Consider the following 25829-nt stretch of genomic DNA (forward strand, 5'->3'; position numbering starts at 1 on the left):
GTGCCTTGGAAGAATACTCAGAATATTAAAATGTATTGTTTAATGATATCATCTTTCAGAAGCTAGAGATACTCCAAATCCCTCTGGTTGGAACCTCCATTTCATCCCTACATGTTGTTGCACTTTCAAAGATTAATGTACTTGAAAAGAGTAATTTAAATATAAGCAGCCAAGTGACTACAAGATTTGAGTTTGAAGATGTGTTCTCAATACCAATTCCTCCTTAAAGCACCATGGTTTTCTTTCACCATTTGAAAATATCTCTGCTGCAAACCTCCATTTCCCTTATGCCCCATTATGGCCATGTAATAGAAATAAGGGTAAAATGCTTATTTTTTTTCTTTATATGCTTCTCTGACATTAATTTAAAAATTAAATTTGATTTTAAAAAGTTATTGTTATGTAGGAAATGGACAAGTTTTCTGTTTGGAGGTAAATTTTCATAGAAGCTGTAAAGTATGGGTATGAACTGAAAATGCCAGTTTAGCTGTCACCCAAAGGAAGCTTGTCTGAAACTGCAAGATTGTACCTTGTCTTCTAATTAATTCTAAATTTAGACCAGTTTGTAACAAGGGTGTTTTATCTTTTGAGATGAGTTATTGGGAGATGACTGCAATCCTGGCTGGATTCCATCTCAAGCTTGAGCTGTTCCTTTTACTGATGTCAACCCCATGCTGATAGCTCACGTTGCCTTTGGAAATTGTTGAGAGAAACTCAAATCCTCTGCCTGCCAGAGCTCTCTTTGCTTTAAAAGCAATGTTGTGTTGCTAATTATTATATAAGGTGTCAGTTTAGAACATCCAGGTACATGGGAGATGATATTCCTCTTGTTCAGCCTCTTGACACTCATGCTAAAGAAATTTTTAGGAAAATTATTGGAGAATAATCTGCTGCTTTCTCAGCAGTGTGTCAGCTGGGAATGGATTTGTAATGTGCTGTTGTGATATTTGTTTCTTAATTTAAACTTGAAATTAAAATGTTACTAGTTGAATTATATTTTAAAAAAATCAAGTCCTTTCTGCTTTTCATTCAAAACTTTTTAGTTCTATACAGGATGGGGAATTAAAACAACCTAGTTATTCTTCAGTAAACATGTCTGGTAGCTCTCAGGTACTTTTTAGTAGGTTTTTTTCTGCTGTCTTCTAGGGATACACCTAATTTGCAGACCGAAATAGCAGACTGAGTGTAGCCTCATTTTCAGTACCTCTGTGGTATGATGAAGGTTTGAAGTGACTAGCATGGATTTTGCTTTGGTAGGTATCTGATTAAACTGTCCTGTCTCAGCTCTGGGAGAATTCAGGCAGATTGTTGTATGGGGAAGCAGGAAGAAGCCTTTTCTGGTAGCTGAACAAATATGTATTTGGTGACCAATGAATTGCCATTATTTACAAGCAAGCACAGAACAGAGGAAGTAGAGGAAGACAGAGGAGCTGGATGGGTGGGAGTTTGTAAAAGAGGCTGATGAAGCAGTGCAGCACTCTTTTCTAACTTAAGTGGCTTGAAAGAGAAGGAGGGAGAAAACAGACGGAGAGAGAAGGAACATATGTAGGAAGGAGAGAAAAAAAAGAGAAGGAAAAATAGCATTGAGACAGATAATGTAAGGTCACATTTGCCCTTAAGCTCCTGCTATTTTAGCCGCACCAGAAAGATATTACATAGCTGCACCAGGGAGGAAAAAAAAATTCCACAGCAGCAGAGCTAATGAAGTGTGGTGTCCTCTGTGCCCTGCTTTTTTTTTTTGTGTAACCTTCCTTTATCCTACTCCATCTCCCTGGGACCCTGTCAGCTGGCCAGAAAGGGTACATGCTGCTGCTGGGATGTGTGCAGGAGGTGCACTGGGTGCCTGAGTGGTAGTGGCTCTGTGTCTTCTCCTCAGGGAACACTCTAGTCTGGTCTGGTGTCTCCAGCTGCTGACATTCAGAAGCCTTTTTAGACATTAGTCTTTTAGATATTTCTACACACCTTAAAAATTTGATGGAGGTGGTTAATAGATTAAAATGTCATTTGCAGGCAGTAGGAGGGCAACAAAGCTGTCACATAGGATTTTTTTTTCATTAGAAAGCCAAAGCTAAGTAGTAGAACTCGTTCAGGTTTGGTTAATGAAGAGCAATTTAATAGGAAGAAACTCTGCCAGTGTAATTACATCTGCTCTTGTTTTTTTTCTGACACAACTGCATTAGTAAAAAATGATGTTTTTAACTAAGACAGTGATGTCAACAAAATTTTTTGCTAGCTCATTTGAGTGCTGGAATTTTCCTTTACAGATACTCTCAAGCCTGAGGGTTTTTACTTGCAAGGAGGTTACAGTATTGATGCTGTAATACTGTTTTGTGTGCTGTCTAGACTAACAACTCAACCGATTTATTTTTATTTTTTAAAAGCTGATTGTGTCTATGTGTGGTTGTGGTGGGTATAAAACCTCATGACATCAGTCATGATTTGTCTCTCTCAGTGACAGAAGGAAGCCAATCGTGGTGTTGGTAAGCATAGATGGATTTGTGAATTTAAATTTCTGTTCATCATGTGGAATGGGAAAAGATTGAGGCTATTTGCTCTTAGTTTGGAGGTTTGTCAGAAATGACCTGAGTGCTCTTCTTTATCAGGAGTGATTGTTGTGGACGAGTTGCACATGCTGGGAGACTCTCATCGAGGATATCTGCTGGAACTCCTCCTGACCAAAGTGAGATATGTTACAGAGAAGGTAGCAAAAAGGTGAGCAGACTGAGATATTTGTCTTTTACTGCTAAATAATTGATGACTCTAAATATTTATTCTCTGTGTGAATGGAAACTTGGGTTAGCTCCAACGTTTTTATGAGAGCGATGACCTAGACTATTTTGTTTATTAAGATCTCATCACAGCCCTTTTCAGGAACCTGCCATTGTAGTTAAACCCTCTTTTCCACATGGTTTTCAATTTGTGTGCTACCATGGGATTTATCCTCTCAGGAAAAGAAATAAGGCTGAAGCTTTCATTTACTTCTTTAACCTTTTTTTTTTTTAAACTTTGGATTTTTTAAAAACAGTTTTGCTAGCAGATTTGCCCTGCCTAATTTTTCAGTGCTTCATGGAGTGGTGTAATTATCCTACTGGAATGCTCTGGTGTGATGGAAGAGTGGGCAGGCTGTTAACTTGTGCATGGTGAAATGATCAGAAGGCTTAGAGGATATGTCAGCAGTCTGCTTGGTTAGCCCTGCTCAGGGTGAGCTCTGCTTTTGCTTATAACATGTGATAGCCTAGTGGTTGCATGTTTTCTTGCCTTTAGCAGAATTGATTTGACTCTTTAGGGGACTAGATAAGATGTTTGAGAAGACCTCTAGAAACTTTTAAGAATTAAGTATCTAGATCCTCAGCACCAAGCTGTCCAGCTGCTCCATAGTGCCCAAACACAGAAAAAAGGAAATGGAGGAGGTGGTGTAACCTTCTTAATCTTTATTGGTGGTGCTGAGAGAAGAGTCAAAATCAACTGTTTCTTTAGCACAAAAAGTCAAATTTTGTCAGTTTTCTCTGCTGCTTCTTGTCTTGTGTGTTGTACCAGTGCTGGCTAAGCAGAGACCATCTGTTTAGTTCTGGGGAGCTGCCATTTCTACACTGTCTCTCCACTGGACATTTCACCCAGTATTGCCCATCATGATTTCCAGGAGCCAGCAGTGTTCTTGGTCTAATCACATCTGACTTCTCACTTTCTCCCCATAAATCCTGGAAGTTATTACACTTTAGAGCAGTGTGAGTGACTTTGCCACTCCTTTTCTCTTATCAGGTTTATCAGGTAGCTGCAGCACAGGTGCAGGCTCACCCTCTGCTTTACTCCCTTGCATTGAGGAAGCAGGAAGGAGAAAACACTTGCCAGGAGGAAAAAAGTACAGGTGCATCAAGGAATGTTCCTGGGACGACACTGTTTCATCCTTCATGCAGGCATGCTGGGACCCAGGTTCTCTATCTCTCTGTCAGGATCAAGGTGACAGTGGTACCCTGTACCACTTCCTGACATGAAGGAAGTGGCAGCTAATTTTATTTTGGAATCCACTGGATTCCTGGAGCTGAAGACCACATTTTGTCTCAAATGTCCTTCTAAGTCTGTGTTTTGGGTTTTTTTCTCCTCTGTTATTTAATGAACTTATATAAAGTCTTTAAACACTGTCCAGTCTGGCCAGTTATCAGAATGATCAGTGCCTATCCCATTGAAGTACAAGCTGTGTCTTCACAGCAAGAAAATGTTCTCAGAGGGCCACTGCCTGTGTGGGTGTCCATGCTTCTCCACAAGGCTTTTCCAGACTCAGCCAAAATTCTGCAGCAGATTTTTCTCCTCCTTAGTCACATAATATGCTGTAGAGCTAGAACTTTTTTTAATCCTTGGAGGTCAATAATTGCCTTAGGGAGGAAAAGGTCCAGAGTTCCTGTAGGGACAAAAATCTGTAGCCTTGATGGTGAAGCTGTACCAGCAAATGCTTAAAGAGCTTGGATAACAGAGATCCTGCCTCTCTTCAACTTCCTTATTTCTGTCTCATCAGTGACTGGCCTTTTATACTCAGCTTCTGGATAATCTTGTTTTCTCTGTCTTGTCTTTGCCAGGATTACCAGGGTCCTCTAAGAAGATTCAGGTTATTTCTGAGTTCACAGTGATTTGTTAGATCTTTTTATTTTTTAGAGTCTTGATTTGTGGCTCAGTGCAATGCAAATGAGTACTTTTCAAACACAAGCTTAGAAGCATAAAAAACCCTATTGTGTGGATGTAAAAGCCTGAATTAGAATCTAAATTTGGGTATCTAAATTAACAGTTTGTGTTGTCAGGTTTGTTAGGAGTCCATTACTTCTCACTGTCTTTAGTGAAAGCTGCTGTTCAGCATTTTAGGAACAGAAGCTACTTGCTTCTTTGCTGTTCTTGGGGCTTTGGTTCCCATATCTAGGAAGACATTAGTCTAATATTATTTGTCCTGAAATGGAAGCAAATAGAAGTGTTTTAATTAAGGTATTTAAGCTTAGAAAGATTGCAGTGGAGATTGAGCCATTCCTTTATTTCCATATTTTTGTTAGTGGCAAGGAACTAGATCTTTGTATTTGTTTTCAGTCTCCCCAAATATGCAGTCAATTCATAGCTGTTGGCTACCTAAAGAAGGTAGAGGTTTAGGTTCAAATTGATTAAAAGCTGAATTAGCTTATTATCAGTGCATAACCTGACCTGTTTTCTAATATGGCTTCTTTCTTTGTCAAGAGGTTGAAAAATTAGCTTTGGACTTGAGAGGCTGGAAGGAATTAGATTGAACTGTTTTTTCTGAATTCCATTCTCCAGAACAGTAACCTGTGTTGTCACTAACTTTCATTTTCTTTTAACTATTTCCAGACACACAAAGAGCACCAGTCCTGGTTTTGGTGGGATACAGATAGTAGGCATGAGTGCTACCCTCCCTAACCTGGGGCTCCTGGCCTCATGGTTAGATGCAGAGCTCTACTGTACAGATTTCCGCCCTGTGCCCCTCAAGGAGTGGGTGAAAATTGGCAGCAACATATATGACTCCTCCATGAATTTAGTGCGAGAATTCCAGCCCAAGCTGCAACTGAAGGTAACAAAACCTTGGGATAGTGCCTTTGGTAGTGCTAAAGTTAAAAAGACAGCTCCTGGCATGTTTTTTATTTATTTTAAAATAGATGACATTCACAACTTTGTTGTTTACTTCATGCTCAAACTGAGAATAAAATTGGTATTTTTGTCTTCTCCTGCCTTAAACAAAAAAACCCCAAAATACAGACTCATGAAGGTATTGAAGATTTTCGAATCTGACTTGAAGACAAAATTGACTTTGCAGTTATGTTGTTTCTGAGTACTTGACAGGTATAAAGAGTTTGATTCTCCCTTTACCCACCACTCTATCTTGTGTCTGGAAATATACTTCCCTTTCATAAATGTAGGTAAGTATTTCCTGCTTAGGCCAAGGAATTTGCATTCATAATTGGGAGAAAATATTGGTATTAAAATCTGGTATTGAACCTGCTTTTGTTAAACTGCTAAATGATCTAATTCTGACACTGATTAGAAGGCAGATGTCCATTCCAATTCTTCTGAATCTGTTTTCAGTAGTTAGTCCTTTTGCACACTTGAAAAGGATATGGAAAGTTAGGGGTAACATACTATGATGATTTCAAGGAACCAAATGGGTACAAGTGGGAAATTTGAGCTCTCTACTTGTAGGTCCTTCCCTGTGGAGTCTTTGAAGGGTAAATTCTCTCTCCAGTTGATTTAACTGCTCTGTATAATATTAGTGTAGTAGTTGGGCGATATGGGCTGAATGGCAGCAATATTTTGGAAAGTTTTGCACTCCATTCTTGCACAGACATTCTCTTGTCAGTAGTGTGGTGGCACAGCAAAGAAAAAAGTATCCTGGAAACAAAAGGAAGTGTTTTTCACTAGAGCATTTGGTAGTTTTTATGTGATCATATTGAAAAGGTGATGTTGCATTTGGATATTTTTGAGACAGTTGCTTTGGATAGTTACTAAATTAAGCAAGAGAAAGAACTAAACTAGGCTTATGACTCAATGGTTTAAAGGAGTTGCCTTATTTTATAAGATTGGGGGATCTTGGGCTTGAAATCTATCACTGGACCTTCAGACTTCTGTGCTTCAGCCTGGACCAATAAAAGGGAACTTGATAACTTCACCACTTCAGCTGAATTCGGCTGATTCCTTGTGGAAAAGTTCCTGCCATTGCTCCCCTGTTTTCATTTGCATTTTAGTGCTTTTTATTTCTTGCTGTATTCCTACATTTTTCTCTTCCTCCTTTGGCCTGCTTGCTACAAGAGAATCTGGCATAGGCAAGCATAACAGATCAATTGCAGGGACTCTCTTAAGATCTTAAAACCAAAAAAGCAAGCTGTAAACAGCAGGTTTTTGCATGAACATCTATATAAGTATCCCTAAAAGCCTTCCACTATGCTCTGAACACCTGCAGTCTTTGGTCAGCAGTGCTTGCTGAGTGCCTCTTACCGGGGATGCTTAGACTGCTACATGCCAGGCTTTTAGTTCAGACATCCAAGTTAAAAAATGTTCCCTAGTTTAAGTAGAGGGGTTTTCCTTTGGGGCTCTTCCCCACTGCTGTTAGCCATGATGTGGAGGTTGCAGTGATTTGTTTGTGCACTGTGTGGCCTTCGTTCAGAAAAAGATTTCTGAAAGCAAGATGTAAAAGCATTACATGTATTCATGGGTAGGTCTAGAACTGCCCTCAGCAATGTAGTCATACTAATGCTTGTACTTCATAAAGCAAGACAGAAACTGAGCTAACAGTCCTCCGTGTTCTGATTGCTTCTCTTTCTGACTGGAAGTAGAAGGTTCCTACTGGGATACAGAAGAAGGACAGCATTTACAGACATCATTCAATCTGAGAGTGCACTGAAAATATTTTATCTCAATTCAGGGAGATGAAGACCATATTGTGAGCCTGTGTTATGAGACTGTTTGTGGTGGCCATTCAGTCCTGCTCTTCTGTCCCTCCAAGAACTGGTGTGAGAAGCTGGCAGACATCATTGCCAAGGAGTTCTACAGTTTGCAACAAACTGAGAGTAAGAGAAAAGTACTTAATAGAGGACTACAGTGCCTTTAAAGAAAATTAATTTTAGTCGGAACTATAAAAATACTTTCTTTCTCAAGGTTCTGCAAAAAACTCAGCCCTTGCCCCAGTTGTTGTGAACAGAGAAGGGATTGATGAGGTCCTGGATCAGTTAAAGCGTTCGATTTCAGGCCTGGATTCTGTGCTCCAGCGTACTTTGCCATGGGGAGTTGCATTTCATCATGCAGGTATTCCTGAATATCTTGGTCTTGAATTAGTAATGGTTAAGTCATATGGGTTCTTTTCCTTGCAGGTATCAGCAATTTACCAGTTGCTTTTTAAAGCATTCTGTAGATTATGATTAAATAAGCTTTAAGAATCCCACAGTAACAGGCAAATTTGAAATTCGTTTTTGGGGCTGAAGACTTTAATTCACAAATTGTTTTGCTGCATCTTCTCTATGTTGTGTTGGTGTCCTAGGGTGACTTTATGATACTTGTATCCCCAGTCAGCTGTTCTGTTTGTGCTGGATGTTATGTTCTGTGCCTTCAAGACTGGCTCTGAAAAGCGAAGTTTTGTTTTGTTTTCAGCCTGCTCACTCCCCCACAGTTGGCAGGATGCAGACAGGGCAGTCCATAGTGCAGCTTTCACTTTTTGCTCTTGCTTTTGCTTTTGCTCCTGCTATGCTTTTGCTTTTGCTTTTGCTTTTGCTTGTTAGTTAGTTTAGCTAGGCAGTCCAAATTTTTCCCTGGACTGTCTTTCTTTCCCTTTTCTTGGAACTACTTGAGCCTGCTCCGGACTGGGACCTGGGAAACATTGAGAATTTTCACTCTGTGGCCTGCAGCAGCCATTCCCAGCACTGGAGGGACTGATAACAGGAGAGACTTTCTGAATTTGTCATCTTTTTCAGAGCGGTGAAAGAGTGGTGTCATCTGGTATGGTTCATTTTGTGTGCTGGGGGGTGTTTTGCCTGTTAAATAAACAGGTTCTTTCCACTTCTCTCTGAGGAATCCTTCCCAAACCAGTTAGGGGGAGGGGCTGTGTGGGTTTGCTTTCTGGAGGGCCCCCCTTTTGGAGGTTTTCTCCCAAATTTGCCCTAAAGCAGGACAGTTGGATAACAGCAACTTCTAGAATACAACTTGCCTGGTCCTTTCTTTGTGAAATGGCAGAAAACTTAACTGATTTGCAGCTCCAGGATTTTCAAGTTTTTCCTAAAGCTGCCAGAGTATTTCAGAGCAATTTTCCTCAGCTTAATATTGAAATAAATGAGTGAATAGAGGCAGTATAACAATAAAAATAAAAATGAAAGGAGCATGTGTTGTGAACACTTCTGCTTGGATTTTTTATTTCTTACTTAGGTAGGTAATAGAGCATGTCACCCATTGATTCACTGAGAGAAAAGACTGACTGGGAGAGAAAACAGTAGCTATGGCATTGATTATGTAGGAGGAATAACTCCAAATGCTTACAGAATCTGTATTTCTTATAAAATTGGCCTGAAGCCTGAAGGTAATGTAGAAAGATACATACTAGATGTGTAATGGAAATAATGAAGATGGAATCCAGGGTCAGGATGGCAGATGAGTAAATCCTATTTCCCTGTTTTCTCATTTTTTTATTTTATTTCTTTATATATTTACTTGCAGTGCTTGTAAATATAATAAGTAGTAAGTAAGTACTACTAAGGAGTAAGTAGTTCATCTTGTCATCTTAGAAAAGCTAATATATCACTGTCAGTTGAATAATAAAAACTTAATGGTGAAATTTCTCTTCACTTACCGGTCAGAAGTTAACTAAAGTAGTGCTGCAAGTCTGGTTCCTAACGCTGCCTGGTGAATGTTCATTAAGTCTGCTCTTCCCTTGCTGGACAGCAGTATTTTCAGCTCTAACATTCAGTCTCACCATCACAAGGGTCACTAAAAGCCACGTCTCCCCAGGCCTGACATTTGACGAGCGGGACATCATTGAGGGAGCCTTCCGGCAGGGCCTGATCCGCGTGCTGGCCGCCACCTCCACGCTGTCGTCGGGAGTGAACCTGCCCGCGCGCCGCGTCATCATCCGCACACCTACCTTCGGGGGCAGGCTGCTGGACATCCTCACCTACAAGCAGATGGCTGGAAGGGCTGGCAGGAAAGGGGTGGACACAGAGGGTGAGCAGAGCCTTTATTGGCATTCTGTCGGAGCAGTGTTAACCTGATTAAATCCAGGGCGGTACTTCGCAATTAGCGACTAATCATGATGAATTCCTTCGGTGTGCTGTATGATTAGGTTAATCAAGATGAGTTTGTTTGGTATTAATTTGTTTGGTATTAATGGAGTAAAAGTTGTAATTCCCAGGGGATTGTTTTCACTGCCTGAGGCTGACTTTGGTATTCATATGTCAGTTACTTCAGGAACAGGCTATTTTTGCCTTTGAATTCTTGTTAGCTTCTAAGGCTGTGTTGTTCATTTGCCTTAATTCTGTGATCCATGGTCAGTTGACTAAAGTGTTTAGAGTTTTAGTGAGAAAATTTGCAGTAAGCTCTCATTGGATGGGCCTAAAATGTAAGAAATGCATGTCTACAAAGTCAAGTCTACAACCCTAATTTAACAAACTTCTGTTGTCTGAAATTATGATTTGGATTTATTAAACTTAACCATCAATTTTATGGATCTTGAAAGTAGTAATGAGACAGACAAGGAAATATGATCAGTAGTTCACAGGTAATATGGTACCTTCTTGCATACAGTGGCACTGATAGATGTTCAACAAAAAAATCCTGACTGTTATTTTAATTTGCAATGAAAATTTATCTTTGTGGATGATTGCAAAAAGCCACATTATGCAGGTATAAACACAGTAGAAAAGAAGAAGTTCAACAGATGCGGGAAGTGGGATTTGCCCTCCTGATTGTTTGATTGGTGGTTGCTGGAGCCCTATGTAAGCAGACTGTTCTTACATTTAGCTTTCTATTTTTGCCTGAGTAGCATAGCAACAGAGCATTTTGCGACCTATATCTCTGTGAGCTCTCCCTGTGCGTTCAAGGAAAGGGCAGCTGCAGGCTGGATTTTGAAATTTTCCAGACTTTCTCATTTGACTGTAGCAGGCAGGTGTAAAATTACATTATTCCTTGAAGTTTCTTCTTTTTCTCCTTCAAGTTACAATAATTAGTACCCTTTTTGACAGTTCTGATGTGACAGTTCTGATGTGTAAGCAGTTGATTTTATGCTGATGAGCTTCATGAATGTACCATTTTTTTCCACTCCACAGAGTCTTTTGGATGAGAACATAAAGCTATGTTGCCAGCTGCTACTCTGTCACGGAGTAGGGAGACTGGAGGACAGCAACTTCAGCTGGATAAAGTTCCTTATGTGGATATGAAATTTAGCTGACAGACAAAAGATAAATGCTGGTGGTTTGAATTCCTCCTCCTCTCCCAACATTATAGTTTTAGATTGTCTTACATTTTGGTTTTTTAATTTATTTTTCTTGATTTGATAGAAACTTAAAAATATAATTTTGGAGAGTGAAATGTGTTTCTTCTAGTATTCATCAAAACTACAGTTTTCCCAAGAGAAATAGGTAAAGCTGAACAAAATCTAGAATTTAGTAGGGCCTTTGTAGGTTTTAATGGAGTTTTATGCCTAGATATCCAGAGTTTGTCTAGTCTGATGCTAACCTGGACTTCCCCTAGTACCTGAAATGTTCAATAATGGATATTGGAACAGCTCAGTTCCTTTTTTAAAAATTTATTGTTTACTAGATTGCAATTATTAGCTTTGAATTATCAGTGGCATCTTGGGAAAGAATATCCCCCAAGTCTTGTAAAACTGTCAGATAATGTAGAGCTAAGTGGATACCCATCTTCTGTTAGATTTTCTTTTAGGTACATCACTCTGAAAGAGTCAAAGGGAAGTTTTCAGAGGAAATTTCAGGTCACATCAGAACCCAAATACAAAATGAATAGATGTTCTTTATTGCTAAAATAAAAATAAGCTTTTCTTTCACCAAACTGCTTTACAGGCAGTTTATCTTACCTACTCTCCAGTTCTGTCAAAAGTACATGATCAACTGATATCAACATTTTCACCTGGCAGGATTAAAAAAATCAAAGACACATCCTCTGAACATCATTTCATTCTGTAGTTAATTTATGTAATTATGTTTAAGCTGTATTTCGTTACTTGCCTACACTGCATTTATTTATTCTGTTCATTAAATTTAAGTGCAGCTGTGTTTTCATTACCTCTGGATTTGCAAATTACTGTAGCATTTCCACAGCTACAGTTTTATCCTAAGTTAACATTCCTAGGATCATACTCAGATACCCACTACCAAAATTAGCAGTGTCCAGACGACATGCATTTAAATCTTAACAAGTTATCATAAATCTGTCATGATATTTAATGTATAGCTAATCCAAAACTAGTGTTCTTCTCTTAGTCAAAGGCAAACATGTCCTACCCATAATTCATTTGTCCTGTACCAGTTGACAAAGCTTGCAACTAGCTAAGGTCTTCAGTGATCCAGTTTCTCCCTAATAGCTTTGTGGAAAAGATATCCTTTATGTGACCACTGTGTTTTCCATGGTTAAGCTGTACTGATACGTGGAAAAACTCCACAACCTGTAAAAGTTGTGAAGTAGGTGTGTATTTATTCAGCAGGGATAACTCCTCCAAAGATGCATGTGCTTTCTGAAGAACTTCACCCTCTCTTTATTGCCTGAGAGGTTACATGTGCATCAGGTTTTGCAGTTCACCATGCATATTCATTTCCTAGCCCTGCCCAGCCCTGCTTGGCATTATGATTAATAATAAGTGCAGTGCTCTGGTGGTCATCTGGTGGTTGTGTGGGAGGAAGCAGACAAGCTTTCCAACGACTTCCTCAGGGTGGACTTCTCTCCTTGTCTCCTTGTGCGTGCTCCCTGCTCTCTTGGTGGCAGTTCAAATCACAAGGCTGGTCTAAGCTTTTCTGGGGGTCCAAGGAGCCTTGCTTATCTCAACAGCCTTGCAAGTCTGGTACTCTTTCCCTCCTGCTTTGGGACACAGTTCCTTATCAAAATATCCTTGCATTTTCTCATTTTGTCTTCGCAAGCACAGCAAAAGTTAAACAATACACATGATTAAACAGCTGTCCTTAATCAATCACCTTTTAGTTTCTAACCCCCTTGCCTCAGTATTATGATCTCATTAAAGGAATTTACCCATTATTTTCATTTTTCTTTTGTGACTCTGGGATGGTTTTTGTCTCCCACAGAGTTTCAGTAGTTGGAGATTAACTGAACAATTTCTGATAGAGAATTTTAAGGTAGGATATATTGAGATGTACTTTCAGTGGAAACCATGCAGGTGTATGTGTATGTAAATGCGTATATGATAGTTTAGAGGATGCATAGTTACTTAGATTGGTAATTTTGGATTTCTGAATTAGTTATTTCTGGAAATGAAAGCTGGTTGACTTAATACAAACTGTCAAAATACTGTGCAGCTTTTATGTTTTCTTATTCCTTTTGAAAATTTTTTCAGTTTATTAATGTAACGAAAAAAGTCAAATTAATGCCACTGTATATTATAGTTCCAGTCAACTCCAGAACAAGAAGCAAGAGTGATTCAGCAGCAAAGCAGATGAACAGAGAGGCTGTGGATAACTTGGCAAGACCTAGACTAGCCTAATGTAACTTTGAAGCTGGCTCTGCCTTAGTTCTGATGTACTAGCAGTTCTTACATAGCAATTCATATGCTCTGTTTAAGGTTGCACATTTTTTCTCTTCTTTTGTTACTTAACTTTTTTGAAAATACTTACAGTTTTCCATTCCAATAATATGTCCTTGGTGAGCTGTGTGCAGCTGTTTTAGTGCTAAGATGCAGTACTAAAGTAATTGGTTTTGTATTTGTTTTGTTTTTCTTCTCCAATAGGTGAGAGCATTTTAGTCTGCAAGCCCTCGGAGAGATCAAAAGGTGCTGCTCTACTTCAGGGATCTCTCAAGCCTGTTTGCAGCTGTTTGCTTAGAAGAGAAGGGGAAGGTGTTGCTTCTAGCATGAAAAGAGCAATACTTGAGGTATGGGACACTCGGGGATTAGAATTGTGCTTGGACCCTTGCAGGGTGGTTTCTTCTGTGACACCACCAAATGTTTTCTGTGCACTTCTTTTTCATGTGTTTCCTCCTTTGTCAAGCCAGTCATTTATTTGGCTCTGCCAGCTTGCTTCAGTATTCAGCATTCTGTCTAGGATGTTTCTCTGCTTGCTGCAGAGTGGGACACGCAAAGGAGCTTTGCTATTGTGTCTAGATGTACTCGAGCAGCAGGCAGAACTAAGTGTGATTCTTAAACTTCAGGTGTGACCCGACACTGTTAACTGGAGGATGTTTGTAAATTACTGATCCTAGAGGCTTTGTAGACTGAATTGGGCCATAATGACATTTGTGGAACCTTATAGGGTCTCTTATTTACCCCCTTAACTTACCTACCTCTTCTGCACAGGAATGATTGAAATTTTGGGAATACATTTTGGATGAGCAAACAGGGGTGGCACCCAATTTGCTCCCTCCTCTGTAGGGTTCCTATAAGACTAAAAGGATTTCATTTCACGTCGGTGAGCTTATGTCCTTTTCCAAAGCTGCTTTTGGGCTTGAACTTGGATTAGATACAAGATTCTTTAAACAGAATCTGTTTGCTGTACTTTTACTGTCTTTTGAAAGCTTTTGTGATGCTTAGAACTGAGTTGTACTTCCACAGATTTTGAATTTTAGCAGACCAATGGAATTTCTAAATGTTTTTTTCTGCGTAAGAGCTATCTAAAAGAAGGGGGTTCCTTTAAGGCAAAACCAAAACCCAAGGTGAACAAAATCGCTCTCAATCAGGAAAACAATGGTGAGGTATAGCATTCATATTTATTAAGAGAAATCTTCAGTATGCTGAATAGCCTTACAAGAACTTCACTTTCATGGTTGGCTTTTTGTATTCACAAAATTGCAGTTTGTGTTCTAACATACTTTAATATTTCACAGTGTTGGCTAAGAAAAATGCCTCAGGCTAGTCTCAAATCTAAATTGCTGCTATGTGTATGTTCACTTTCAAAATAAGATTTTGTTAATCATTCTTTTCCATAGCTTAGTTCTCTTACTTCTGCCCAAGATGACTGACTTCTTGCCAAGAACATTTTTAAAAGTTACCTGTTGCTTTGCCTCATATTCCCCTCTCTGGGAAAATGGTTCTTTAAAACTGAGATGATGGATCACTCTCTTTGATTCTCTGATCTAGCGTTCTGTCCTGCTGCATCTCTGGCAATATGAGCAGGTATTTTTCTTCAACAGATCATAGTGGGGGGAGTAGCCAACACTCCAGAGGATGTGCAGACCTATGCCTCTTGCACTCTGCTTGCATCCAGCTTGAAGGAAAGAGAGTGGGAAAATGGGAAAGAACAAGACAAAGCACAGGCTGGACCTATCGAGGCTTGTGTGGCGTGGCTGCTGGAAAATGAATTCATTCAGGTTATGGACTCTGGCAATGATGTGAAAGGTAAAGCTGGTGTTCTCCCAGTGATTGCAGTTTTGATTTGCTAACTGAGTAGATGTTCAATGTAAATTAACAGTAAGGACTTCTCTGCATTTTTATTGTATTTTAAAGAATTGTGTTTCAAGAATTTTCTATCTTTCTGGAAGGTATCTTTACACCTCTTTTATCATATTTTGCATGCACATGTTCTTGGAAGGCACATCACATCACCTGCATATCACTTGCACATCACCTCTAAGACTGATGCATCTTAGTCTAAAAATTCCCAAAATATTTAAACAAAGCAAACCTTTCCCACAGGATTGGTGCATATTAACTGCAGACTGTGATTTTTGTCTTTCTAAAGAGAAAAAGGCTAGTTTAGACATAGGCAAGGCTAAACCTGTTATTGTTTCCATTTTTCTGTCTTTAGAATAGAGACATACACTATTTCTTATTGAAAAAGCAGCTGTGAAAAGTTAGAAATCTCTCAAATGCAGCACAACCTGAAAATTATTATAAACTTGCACGTAAATGTTTCTCTATGTAATATATATATTTTTTTTTAACAGCAAAGGTTTATCACCCAACACATCTTGGCTCAGCTACTCTTTCCTCTTCTCTTTCACCAATTGAAGCCATGGAAATCTTTGCTGACCTGCAGCGAGCTATGAAAAGTTTTGTTCTGGAGAATGATCTGCATATTGTCTATTTGGTAGGTTCCTATTCTGTGTCTTGTATTTTCCACTACCAAAACTAAGGGGAGACAGCACAATGCGAAGTTCTTGGCAGCTCCATGAACACAGGTTTGGGTTTTTCTGTGCTTTGCTTAGCTTATCCTTCATGAAGAAAAGTTTCTAAATGGAAGGTTCTTCAGAATGAGTGTGTTACCATAGTGTCTATTGTGCAGACAGGTGCTGTGTGCCATTTAACCCCTTCTTGTCACCCTTGACTTACTAAGATTTCAGAACTTAATAACTTTTGAGCATAAAATAATTGTAGATTTTCTGAGGCACTTGAAATTGATAAAACAAATTGGTTTTTTTTATGTATGTTTGGGATCAGCAGGCTTAATTTCATATTACTTTTGGAGGCACAGAAAGATGTTGGGCTTTTAGTATCTATTTTGCTTCCAAAAAGCCTCAGAGACCCAGACCACTTCCTTTCTATGGATGAGCCTTTCTTTGATTCAGTTACAGTGAAATTCATCCCTGATTTAATTTACTTGCCTGGTGATGCTGCCAGAGCTAAAGGAAGGAGTGTGATAAATCTTATAAGGGAAAAGTGTCCCAGAGTGTGTCAAGATTTATGAGCACATAGACCTGAAAAGCTAAGCACTGCTATTTAAGACCCTGGGAGAGGAAGCCATGAACTTGTGAAGATTATTGAAGAAACCAGATGGATTTGCAGTGAGCTACTTGGGATTCATGGCTGCCAGAGGCCCGTCATGCAAGCATCAGCTGAAATCTGTCAGTCAGCTTTAGCCTTCTTTAGGAGTAAGGTGTATTCTCTTTACCTGGATGATATATCAAAGGCAGAGCTTGGGAGTCTTGTCTGATAAGAAAGTTCACTTCAAGAGGAATGTGCTTGCAGTTACAAAGCTTGTTGAGCTGGAAGGCAGGGGCAGGCAGGAATCTGAGCGTACCTGTCTCTGCTTGGTGAATTCGATAACCCACTTATGGGCTAAAACAGCTGGTTTTTTTTGCATCTACTGCTGTCCCATATGTACTCATATCTCTGTTTTAGAGGACCACATTATATTTTGTTCTATTTCTGCCAGATAAAATGAACTCCTTTGTGTTATGCACCAGTGAATTTTTTCCCTGTTTGCATGTCCAAAGCAGAAAAAAAAGGGTGACATTTGTTCCTGTTCTGGGGTAGAGGCAGCAATGGCATAATGTTTTTATGCTGTACTTTTTAATTGCAGCATCTTGTCTAAGGTTATTTTAAATCATACACTGTTGAACAAAATGTTCTTGAGATTCTCTTCTGTTAAGCTACTCTAAAACACTTTCTTGCAAGTCTGTTCATTTTCAAGGCCAAAGGTTTATTTCATTTTGTTGCTTTTTTAGTTTTTTTAAGTATTGTTCTTCATGTGTTCCCTATGAGCTACAGGGAGTTTATTTACTAAAATACTTTTAAATTCTTTTACCCTTGCATCTTTTACATGTACAAATATGAGACTGAATTCAAAGCCCTTGTATTTTAGGAAAGTTGATTAAAACAAATAAGGATTTGCTAGACAGGAAAATAATTTTCTTTAAAGACAAAAAACAAATCACAACAAAAGCCCAATAAACAAGAAAAGATAAACCCCCATCTTAGTAACTTTTGTTCTTCTCGGCAGATGAAGAAGCATGGATGATTTACAACCACATAGGCATCTAGTATTCTGTGCCACTTAACATTTGTGCCAAGCAACTCTTAGTTCTTTCAAAATAATTAATCTTGCTTTATATCGATAAAGGTATGAAGACATTTTGTCTTCTCATAGAGGAACTGACTCTGTGCTGACTAAACATTAACAGAATTGATTTTATGTCTAAAAAACATTAAAAAAAAGTTCTGGAGGGCTTTTTGTTAGTGTTAATAAAAGTGGAGATTTTTTTGTAGTCCAGGTGAATGAAAGCTTCAGCAAGTTCTGGCAAGTTCTGTGTCCTTCCTGCTTTATCAGAGGCTGTGGGAGTGGTTAGTGTGATTACTCGTGGTTTTAAAAAGTTGATAGATGTCTGTAAATTATGTTAAAAAAGAATAAAATGTTGTTTTCTTAAAGGACATTGAAGAGACAGCTTAAAAATACTTTAGTGGCTTGGATTTAAAGAATAATCTGACAAAGATTTTAAATTGTTTAATCATTGGAGTACCATATGAGTCAGATCTCATCAGTACAAGTATTACAGAAACTGGATTAGAAGAGCTTTTACTTTCTTCATGGTCCACGCCTGTGACTCAGTGCCTTTACGTCGTGCGTAGGATGCTCTAATCACATTCCCTAGGCTGTAGTTTTGTTTATTAAAATCTCTATTTAGTTCTGTTTATTTCGCTAAAACAGTTTTTTGCATTGTGTTATTTTCTTTAGGTCACCCCAGTGTATGAGGAGTGGACCACCATTGATTGGTACCAGTTCTTCTGCCTATGGGAGAAGCTGCCTGCCTCAATGAAACGTGTGGCTGAGCTGGTGGGGGTTGAAGAAGGCTTTCTAGCTCGCTCTGTAAAGGGCAAAATCACTGCTAAAACAGAGAAACAGCACAGACAAATGGCCATCCACAAAAGGTAGCCACAGAATGTGGGTGTGAAAGTGCAGAGATCAGAGGCTATAACATTTGTAATGCACAGGCTCTGTGTCTGTTTTCAGGAACTTGCTCTTTTTCTGAGTGAGCTGATAGGTCAGAGAACCTGGACCTGGTCTGCTGTGGTCTGAGAACACTGGTGGCACAAGATGTTTGTGCTGATGTTTTTGGAAGCCATCCTCTCTGTTTCTTTTGTGTGCTATAGTGTAGAACTGTTCTGTCCTATGTATCACAGCACATTTTGGCATGTACAGTAATGTGCCCCAGATGACAATTTTATTTCTTCTTGTACTTTGTCAACAGGTTTTTCACCAGCCTTGCCCTTCTGGATTTAATCAGCGAGGTTCCTTTACAAGATATGACCAAGAAATATGGCTGTAGTCGTGGCCAGCTTCAGTCCTTGCAGCAATCTGCTGCCACTTATGCAGGCAAGTTGTCTGAGCAAAATACCCCAGGAGTCTTAGGCTAGTCTGTTTTTTTGTTTTTTGGTTTTTTTTTTTTTGTCCTTCCAGATTTGGGGCAAAGATAGCCACAGTGTGGTACTGACAGCAAACAGCCTTGTGTAACCACTTATGGATTTATAGCTTAACCTGTGTTTGCCCCTGCTGTGGAACCACAGAGTGTGCAGTGGGAAGGGGGGCAGCTGAGGGGAATCAAGCAGTGTGCAGCATGCTGAGCTCTGTGGAAGTCAGCTGTGTGTGCAGTGCAGGAATGTAGCTGGTTCAATACTAAGTATGGAATTAGTGCAAGTCCCTTCTAAAGCTTTGCTCTACGAGGAAAGAATACCTTTCAGCATTGAGTAAAGTTTGGAGCCTCTAAGATGGGACATGGCTTTCTTCTGAATGCAAAATTAATTGGCCGGGCGGTATAAGGTTACAGTTGTCAGAACAGAGTGAGTGGCTTCTGGGTCATTTATCAGCAGCTCACAGGAGGTCAAGCAGCTGCTACCTTTAACTTCCCTAAGAAGGCTGTGTGGGAGTAGAAGTAACAGCCCACCAGTGACCAAGATATTTTTTTTCTGTTGCCTAAATCCTTCATTACTCCATAAGTGGGTTTTCAGTTTTTAAGACAGTTTTAGCTCGACTTGCGAAACCCTCTGTGTGGGCTGCAGCATGAGTCAAAGCCCCAAAATGAAAAGGTCACGCCAACTGATGCAGAGTAGTTTAATTTAATTCTGGTAGTATAAATAACTTTTTTAAAAAAACTTTTTAGTATAAATAACTTTGTAGCAGTTTCATAATTCTGTATTTCCAGTGTTAATAGTTTTCACAGGAGTAATCTGGGAAGTAAAATGAACTAGTGATATGACATAGAGTTAAGAGATATGATAAAAATTGTATTCTATAATCACTGTAAAATTAGTGAGGAATGCCATGTCTTTCAGTGGTTTTCATTGTCTGTAGATGCAATCTGTGAATAAGAAACTGTCTTTTCTGTGCTCTTTTCCTTCTCCCATGCACTGGGGACTGCAGTTGTAACCTGTATCATAGGATTTGCTACCTCCTATGATGCCCTCAGAACTGAAATCCTGCAGGCCAAGGTCTACTTTTATGGATGTCAGTGCTGGGTTTCATCAGAGATCTATGGCTTCCCTTAATGACTTTCATCGCTACTTTTTCCTTTGCCTTTTTTTTCCCTGTATGATTCTTTCATAGGACTCCTGTTTCAGGACATGCATGTGCTTCAAATATTAGCATCTTTGAAAAAAAAACAGTGTCATTCAGAATTTCTGCCTCACTGATTAACTACTTAATTGCAGATTGAGTTCTGCAAGACTAGCTCCTACTCATAGTTGTGATAAACACGAGTTAGTTTTTGTAAGTAATGGAAGGTGAGAAATGTAAAGTGAGTGCTGAATCAGATTGGGAGGTGGAGTGTGAATCCAGCTTAGTAGAACTGGAGCTGGAGTTCAGACATTAATGTAACTTTTGTGTTCCAGGAATGATAACAGTTTTCTGTAATCGACTGGGCTGGCACAACATGGAGATGTTGCTGTCTCAGTTCCAGAGCAGGCTCACTTTTGGGGTGCAGAGGGAGCTGTGTGACCTGGTGCGGGTGTCTCTGCTCAATGCCCAGCGTGCCAGGACACTTTACAGCGCTGGCTTTGTCACCGTGGCTGACCTCGCTAAAGCCAGTCCTGATGAGGTGGCAGCTGCTCTGAAGAGCTCAGTACCGTTTAAAAGGTGAGAAATCACTAAGTCTGAAGTCAAGTAAAGGACTTTGTAAGGTGAAGGGTTACAAGATGAAACCTGCAATAAAATGTGGCAACCCTTTGGAACTTTGTGTCAAATATTAAGTTAGAAATAACTTGTAGATGTCTCCGACTAATCAGAATCATTCCATGATTTTTCTGAAATTAATGGAAGAACCTTGTATTTACAGAATAAGTTTTTGACACTGAAATTTTCTACTTATTCTTCTTTTCAATGCACTGTTTAGTCCTGGGTAAATTGTCAGTGCTTTCTGGGGAGTTTTTGCTGCCTCTAAAAGGCAGCTTCACCATATGTTCAACGATTTTTTTACTGATTATCTTTTGGGATTCTCTTGTGATTTATATATTAGTGCAGTAACAAGTTTCCTTGATCAAGTACTTGTTGGACTGTGCCATGATACTTGTCTGGTTCATGCTTTTGAAGTTTTCTTAATTTGGAAACAGTACATAGAGGGTGATTCATTGAGACCTGCCCTGGCAGGGAATTGGGACTTGTCTGGGGTATGTTAGAACACAGAAATCTGGAAATGCTTTTGGGATACGCAGCCAGCAATATCTTTCATCAACATCTTTTCATATTTAGAAATAGTTATTTCCAATTAAGTTATTTCCCATCAAGTGCATTATATTTTAGGTAGAGTGCTTCTGTAAAGGAAGCTGTGAAAAGAGTTGACATGGGAGCAGAAGAGAAGAGTTCCAGCTCCTTGTGTTTGTTGCATGCTGCATGGATGTTTACATGTGCCTGTTACCTTCCCCACAGTGTTCGTAGGGCTGTGGATGAGGATGAAGAGGCAGCAGAGGAGCGCCGGGCCGTGCGCAGCATCTGGATGGCTGGAATGAAGGGCTTCACTGAAAGAGAAGCAGCCTCTGTCATTGTGGAGGAAGCCAGGAGACTTCTGCAGCAGGATTTGGCACTGCTGGGGGTGCAGTGGAACCCAGAGTCTTTTCTCGAGACTGATACATCCTCTGTGATCAGCAGTGAGTCAGAACTGGAAGACAGACTGCATAGATCAGATGGAGAGGAGTCTGCTGAGTCTTCAAGGGTGTTAAACAAAAAAGGCTGCAGAGTTCAACACTGTAATGGCCTTGGCTCTCAGACTGGAAACTTATCAAATATTAAAAAGGGATGTAAAAGGCGACTGAGCAGTAGCACAGAAAGCTCTGTATTTGAGAGTGAAGTCCTGGGCAGGAAACAGGCTCGAGCAGGGGAAGGCAAGGGTGATCTTGTGTACAGTGCTAGAAAACGGCCAAATGTGTGCAGAGGAAATGAAAACATAGAAGATATTTCTCTGGTCAAAACCAAGATGAATTCCAGAACAGAAGTCCCAGAGCACCTTACTGAACACGGAAAAACACCAACATTGAGACCAGATTCTTCAGCTTCTAGATTGATTAAAAGCACAGATACACATTTAAATCGGACTAGGAACAAAAATACCTCTTCAAAACTGCAGAGGTCACTTCTTGAAGATTCAAATAAGCCTAGCATAGATATACAAAAGCTGCCTGTTTCCCACACCACCATCTCTACAGATAATTCTGTTTCAAACCAAAATAATAAGGAATTTATGGAAACAGATTCTGTAACTCATAAAGTCTCAAGTTCTGTACAGATGGGGAGCATTAAGATTGGGAAGAAAGATAAAATGGAAGGATTATTTACAGAGCCTAGCACCACTAATGAAGGTATGCCTAAGGGGAGAGCAGGTTTTCAGGCACCTGTTATGCTGAAGGGTACTCCACACACCAGTGTGGAGACACACAGTATTGTAGGAAGTAGAGGGATACCTGGTAGTGCTAGGACACAAAGAACTGACAAAACTGATGTTAAGCAGAATAAAAGGAATAAAACTCAAACAGATGTGAGCTGTGCTGAGGCAAGGATTGATAAGAATTTTTGTCCTGGTGAAGAGAAAACCTGCAATATTCAGATTCAGAATGCTGGCAAAAATGGGAATGAAAAGCCCAATGGAATATTGTTGCAAGCTGGAACCATGCAGAATGGCAACAGTCATCCTAAAGATTTTCTGAAAGGGTCTTTAGTAAAATACAGAGGTGTTTGCAATGCAGATGGTGTTCAGAATGATCCAGCCTCTCATCTGTTTTCTGACTCTAGAGACTTTGAAGACAGCATCCAGTTGGATACTCAAACTGAGATGATAATAAAACAGGAGGGAGCAGCTGGAATCACAGGACAGCAGGGGATACAAGGTTCAGAGCTGGCAGCAATACCACAGCAGGAAATATCAGAAAAACGAAGCAGTTTATGGACTGAGAATGATACTGATAAAAGGCTGGCTGCAACAGTTAGGAAACTGAGCTTCCCAAGTCTTATCACAACAAATGACATTACAAAAAACACAACTCAGCACTGTAGTAATAAAGTTTTGGAATCTGGAGGCCTTAATTTACACCCTGTAGTGAAGAAAATAGAACCTGCACCTTGCCTTAAAGAGAGCGATTTCTCAATGACTGACTCACAGCTACACAGTTTTCTACAAGATTACCAGACCCAAAATTCAGTGGAAGGGGAGGGTGTATCTAAAGACCTGAATAAAGCAAGCTCTCAATGTAGGGAACACATTGTACAAGTAGAATGCCATCCTGTCCCTGAAACAAGCCTAAATATCAGCGATAACTTGCTGTTTGATGAGAGCTTCAGTAATGTCAGTGACCTTTCAGCTGTTCACATCATGGAAGCTGATGGAAAGGACCCTGTGGCTTTGCTTCCTCCAGATGGTGTTTTGCAGAATCCAGGGCCTGTTGAGAATAAATTTGATGTCAGTGACAATCAGAAAGAACATGAGAATCCTGCACAGTGTAACAATGTGTCTCTAGCTTCCTCAGATGTAATAGCAGAAGTTTTAGACCATGGAAATTCCCCATCTTTTCTGAAAGACATTCCTTCTACATTTCAAGGTCAGTCAGGATTAAGAAGCTCGGCCATTTGTAACAGTGACCCCAGACCAAAGGATTTAGTAGGAGATCAAGGTGAAAAGCTCCAGAGAAGCCACCAAGCTTTTGAGAAGAACCCCCATCCAGTGGTGTGGACTGAATGCTCATTTGAACTAAGCCCAGGGTTGCAGGATGTGTTGGACAAATGGCCTAGCCTCTCAGGCATTGAAACAGCTTCAGCAAGTTCCAGTTTGAAAGGAGAGTTAGTTGTTCCTATTGTTAGTCAAGAGCCAGATCCAGTTTTTGAATCTGACTGTTGTGAGCAAAAGCCTTTGTCCACTTGCCAGGATTTAAAAAGCTCTTTCAAGATTAAAGAAAACAAAATGGAAAACTTGGATCTTCAGGAAACACATGGCATAACACTTCAGCTTGAGGGAAGCAACAGAACATCCTGTCCTGCAGCAGATAGTAATAATGGGTTTATTCCTCCAACACCTCCCAAAGAGCTTTTTCCAAAATGTTCTGTTTCTCTCCCATCTGCAAAAAAGGGACAAGTCACCTGCAAGAAGGAAGGGCGGACAGTTCAGCTACAGCAGGATAGTGAGGGCAATGCAGAGCAGCAGGTAAAAACATTCCAGGACAATCTTGAGTGTCTAGATCCAGCGGAGGCAGATGAGATAAAAGATAATTCCATTGTAGACCAAGGCTTTTCACTGCAGCTATCTCAGGATGTTTTTCCATTTGTTCCCTTAAGTGCTGAAAGTTTCACTATTATTGATGTAGCAAGCGACAGAGCACTTTTCCAGACTTTTGTTGCAGAATGGAAGGAGAAAAGCAGATTCTCCATCTCAGTGGCATGTGAAAGAACAAAGTGCCTTTTGTCTCCCAAATCAACGATTGGTGGCAAATTCAAAAAAGGTCAGTTTCCTGTTCCAGTGCATTATTTTGTGAACAGCATGTGGTATCTGCAGCTTAAAGCAGCCTAGAGAAGGAAAGGATAGGCAAAAAAGGAAGAAAATCACTGATATAACAGAATCATGGAGTGTTTGGGGTTGGAAGGGTCCTCTGGAGATTATCCAGTCCAATCCCCCTGCTATAGCTGGATCACGTAGAGCAGGGTGCACAGGATCACATTCAGGCAGCTTTTGAATAGCCCTAGGGAAGGAGATTCCACAACCTCTGGGCAATCTGCTCCAGTGTTCTCTCACCCTCAAAGTAAATAAGGTTTTCCTCCTGTTCAGATTAAACCACCCATAAAGCATTCCTTCCAAATTCTGGCCTTTTCTAGCAACCTCTTCAAGAGTTGAGATAGAAGTGTGTTCCTTCCTTTCAGTCTAAAAAGCATTTCATATTTGCCTGTCAAAAATCTATTTTGATAGTTAAGAAATATTGCTGTTGTTGTTATGGTGATGTGACAGCAAGAATCTAACTGCTTAATCTTGTCATTTTAAAGGAAGAATATGTTTAAAAAGCAGCAGCAAACTGCAGCATATGAGTACTTCTGTGGGGGAAAAAAAGAAGCAATATTGAAACAACCCAGAGACTGATCTGAATTTTGCATGTGCTTATATTGAACCAAGTTTACATTTTGAAAATATTTGAAAATATGTAACCTTGGTTCAGAGGCAGTCACAGAAGAATATTCAGATGCTCTCACATACCAACTAGCTGCTAACACTTCATTACTATCACCAGAGGCTTATCAAGGAAATGCTTGACACTAACTCTCCATCCTCTACTCACATGCAGCTCCTTTGCTTTACAAAACATGATAATATTCAATCTTAGGCTCAACTCTACATGTTTGCATTTTCAGGATCCCAAATCTTCTTTATTTATGGATGCTATTTGATAATAGTAACTTCAAATTATTTCTTTAGTGAGTTCTCCTCAGCGGACACAAGTTAAGGATGAAGGATTTCCTGTCCAAGGATGCGAAGACATCTTGGTAGTTGGACTGGCAGTGTGTTGGGGTGGAAAAGATGCCTACTATATCTCTTTGCAGCAGATCCAAGACCAGAGTGGTAAGTGAGCAGACAGGCTCTGCTGGGTTATTTGACACTGCATCTAAAGAAAGTTCCTTCTGCAGATAAGGTTCTTGGAAGTGCTGATTGTCCCGACCCCAGCTCAGTTGTGTGGTGGAGTAATTGAGCAGCCTTAGGTGTTAAACACCCTTGGACAGGTTGCTGTGGATACATCTATAGCACTGTGTAATAAGGGCAGCTAATTGGCTCAGACCCTGGACTGTGAGCATGCATATGGCTAAAACATTTGCTCACTCCCAAGTTCTCTTTGTCTAACTTGCTTTTTCCTTTCTATCTCTTCCTTTTGTTGCTCTCCAGAACACATCTAGCACTCAAATGCTGATCATAGCCCAATCTGTGCTAAGTGACCTTGTGACTAGGGTTTGATTCCTGGCTAT

At 39.9% G+C, this 25829-nt stretch overlaps 1 protein-coding gene across 1 annotated transcript in view; it reads left to right on the forward strand.

Annotated features, from left to right (window-relative positions):
* Positions 1–25829, forward strand: part of POLQ (DNA polymerase theta) — a 53037-nt gene that overhangs the window by 7677 nt on the left and 19531 nt on the right. Inside the window, exons 5-17 of the mRNA XM_071433256.1 lie at positions 2604–2712; positions 5341–5560; positions 7406–7550; positions 7639–7785; positions 9475–9687; positions 13433–13575; positions 14830–15034; positions 15583–15725; positions 18090–18283; positions 18604–18728; positions 20240–20483; positions 21273–24325; positions 25288–25431. Coding sequence (XP_071289357.1) covers positions 2604–2712; positions 5341–5560; positions 7406–7550; positions 7639–7785; positions 9475–9687; positions 13433–13575; positions 14830–15034; positions 15583–15725; positions 18090–18283; positions 18604–18728; positions 20240–20483; positions 21273–24325; positions 25288–25431 — 5085 coding nt within the window. The remainder of the gene's footprint in view (positions 1–2603; positions 2713–5340; positions 5561–7405; positions 7551–7638; positions 7786–9474; positions 9688–13432; positions 13576–14829; positions 15035–15582; positions 15726–18089; positions 18284–18603; positions 18729–20239; positions 20484–21272; positions 24326–25287; positions 25432–25829) is intronic.

This window comes from Agelaius tricolor, unplaced genomic scaffold, assembly GCF_023055355.1.
Source record: "Agelaius tricolor isolate 1412-34295 unplaced genomic scaffold, bAgeTri1.0.p SCAF_9, whole genome shotgun sequence".
NCBI lineage: Eukaryota > Metazoa > Chordata > Aves > Passeriformes > Icteridae > Agelaius > Agelaius tricolor.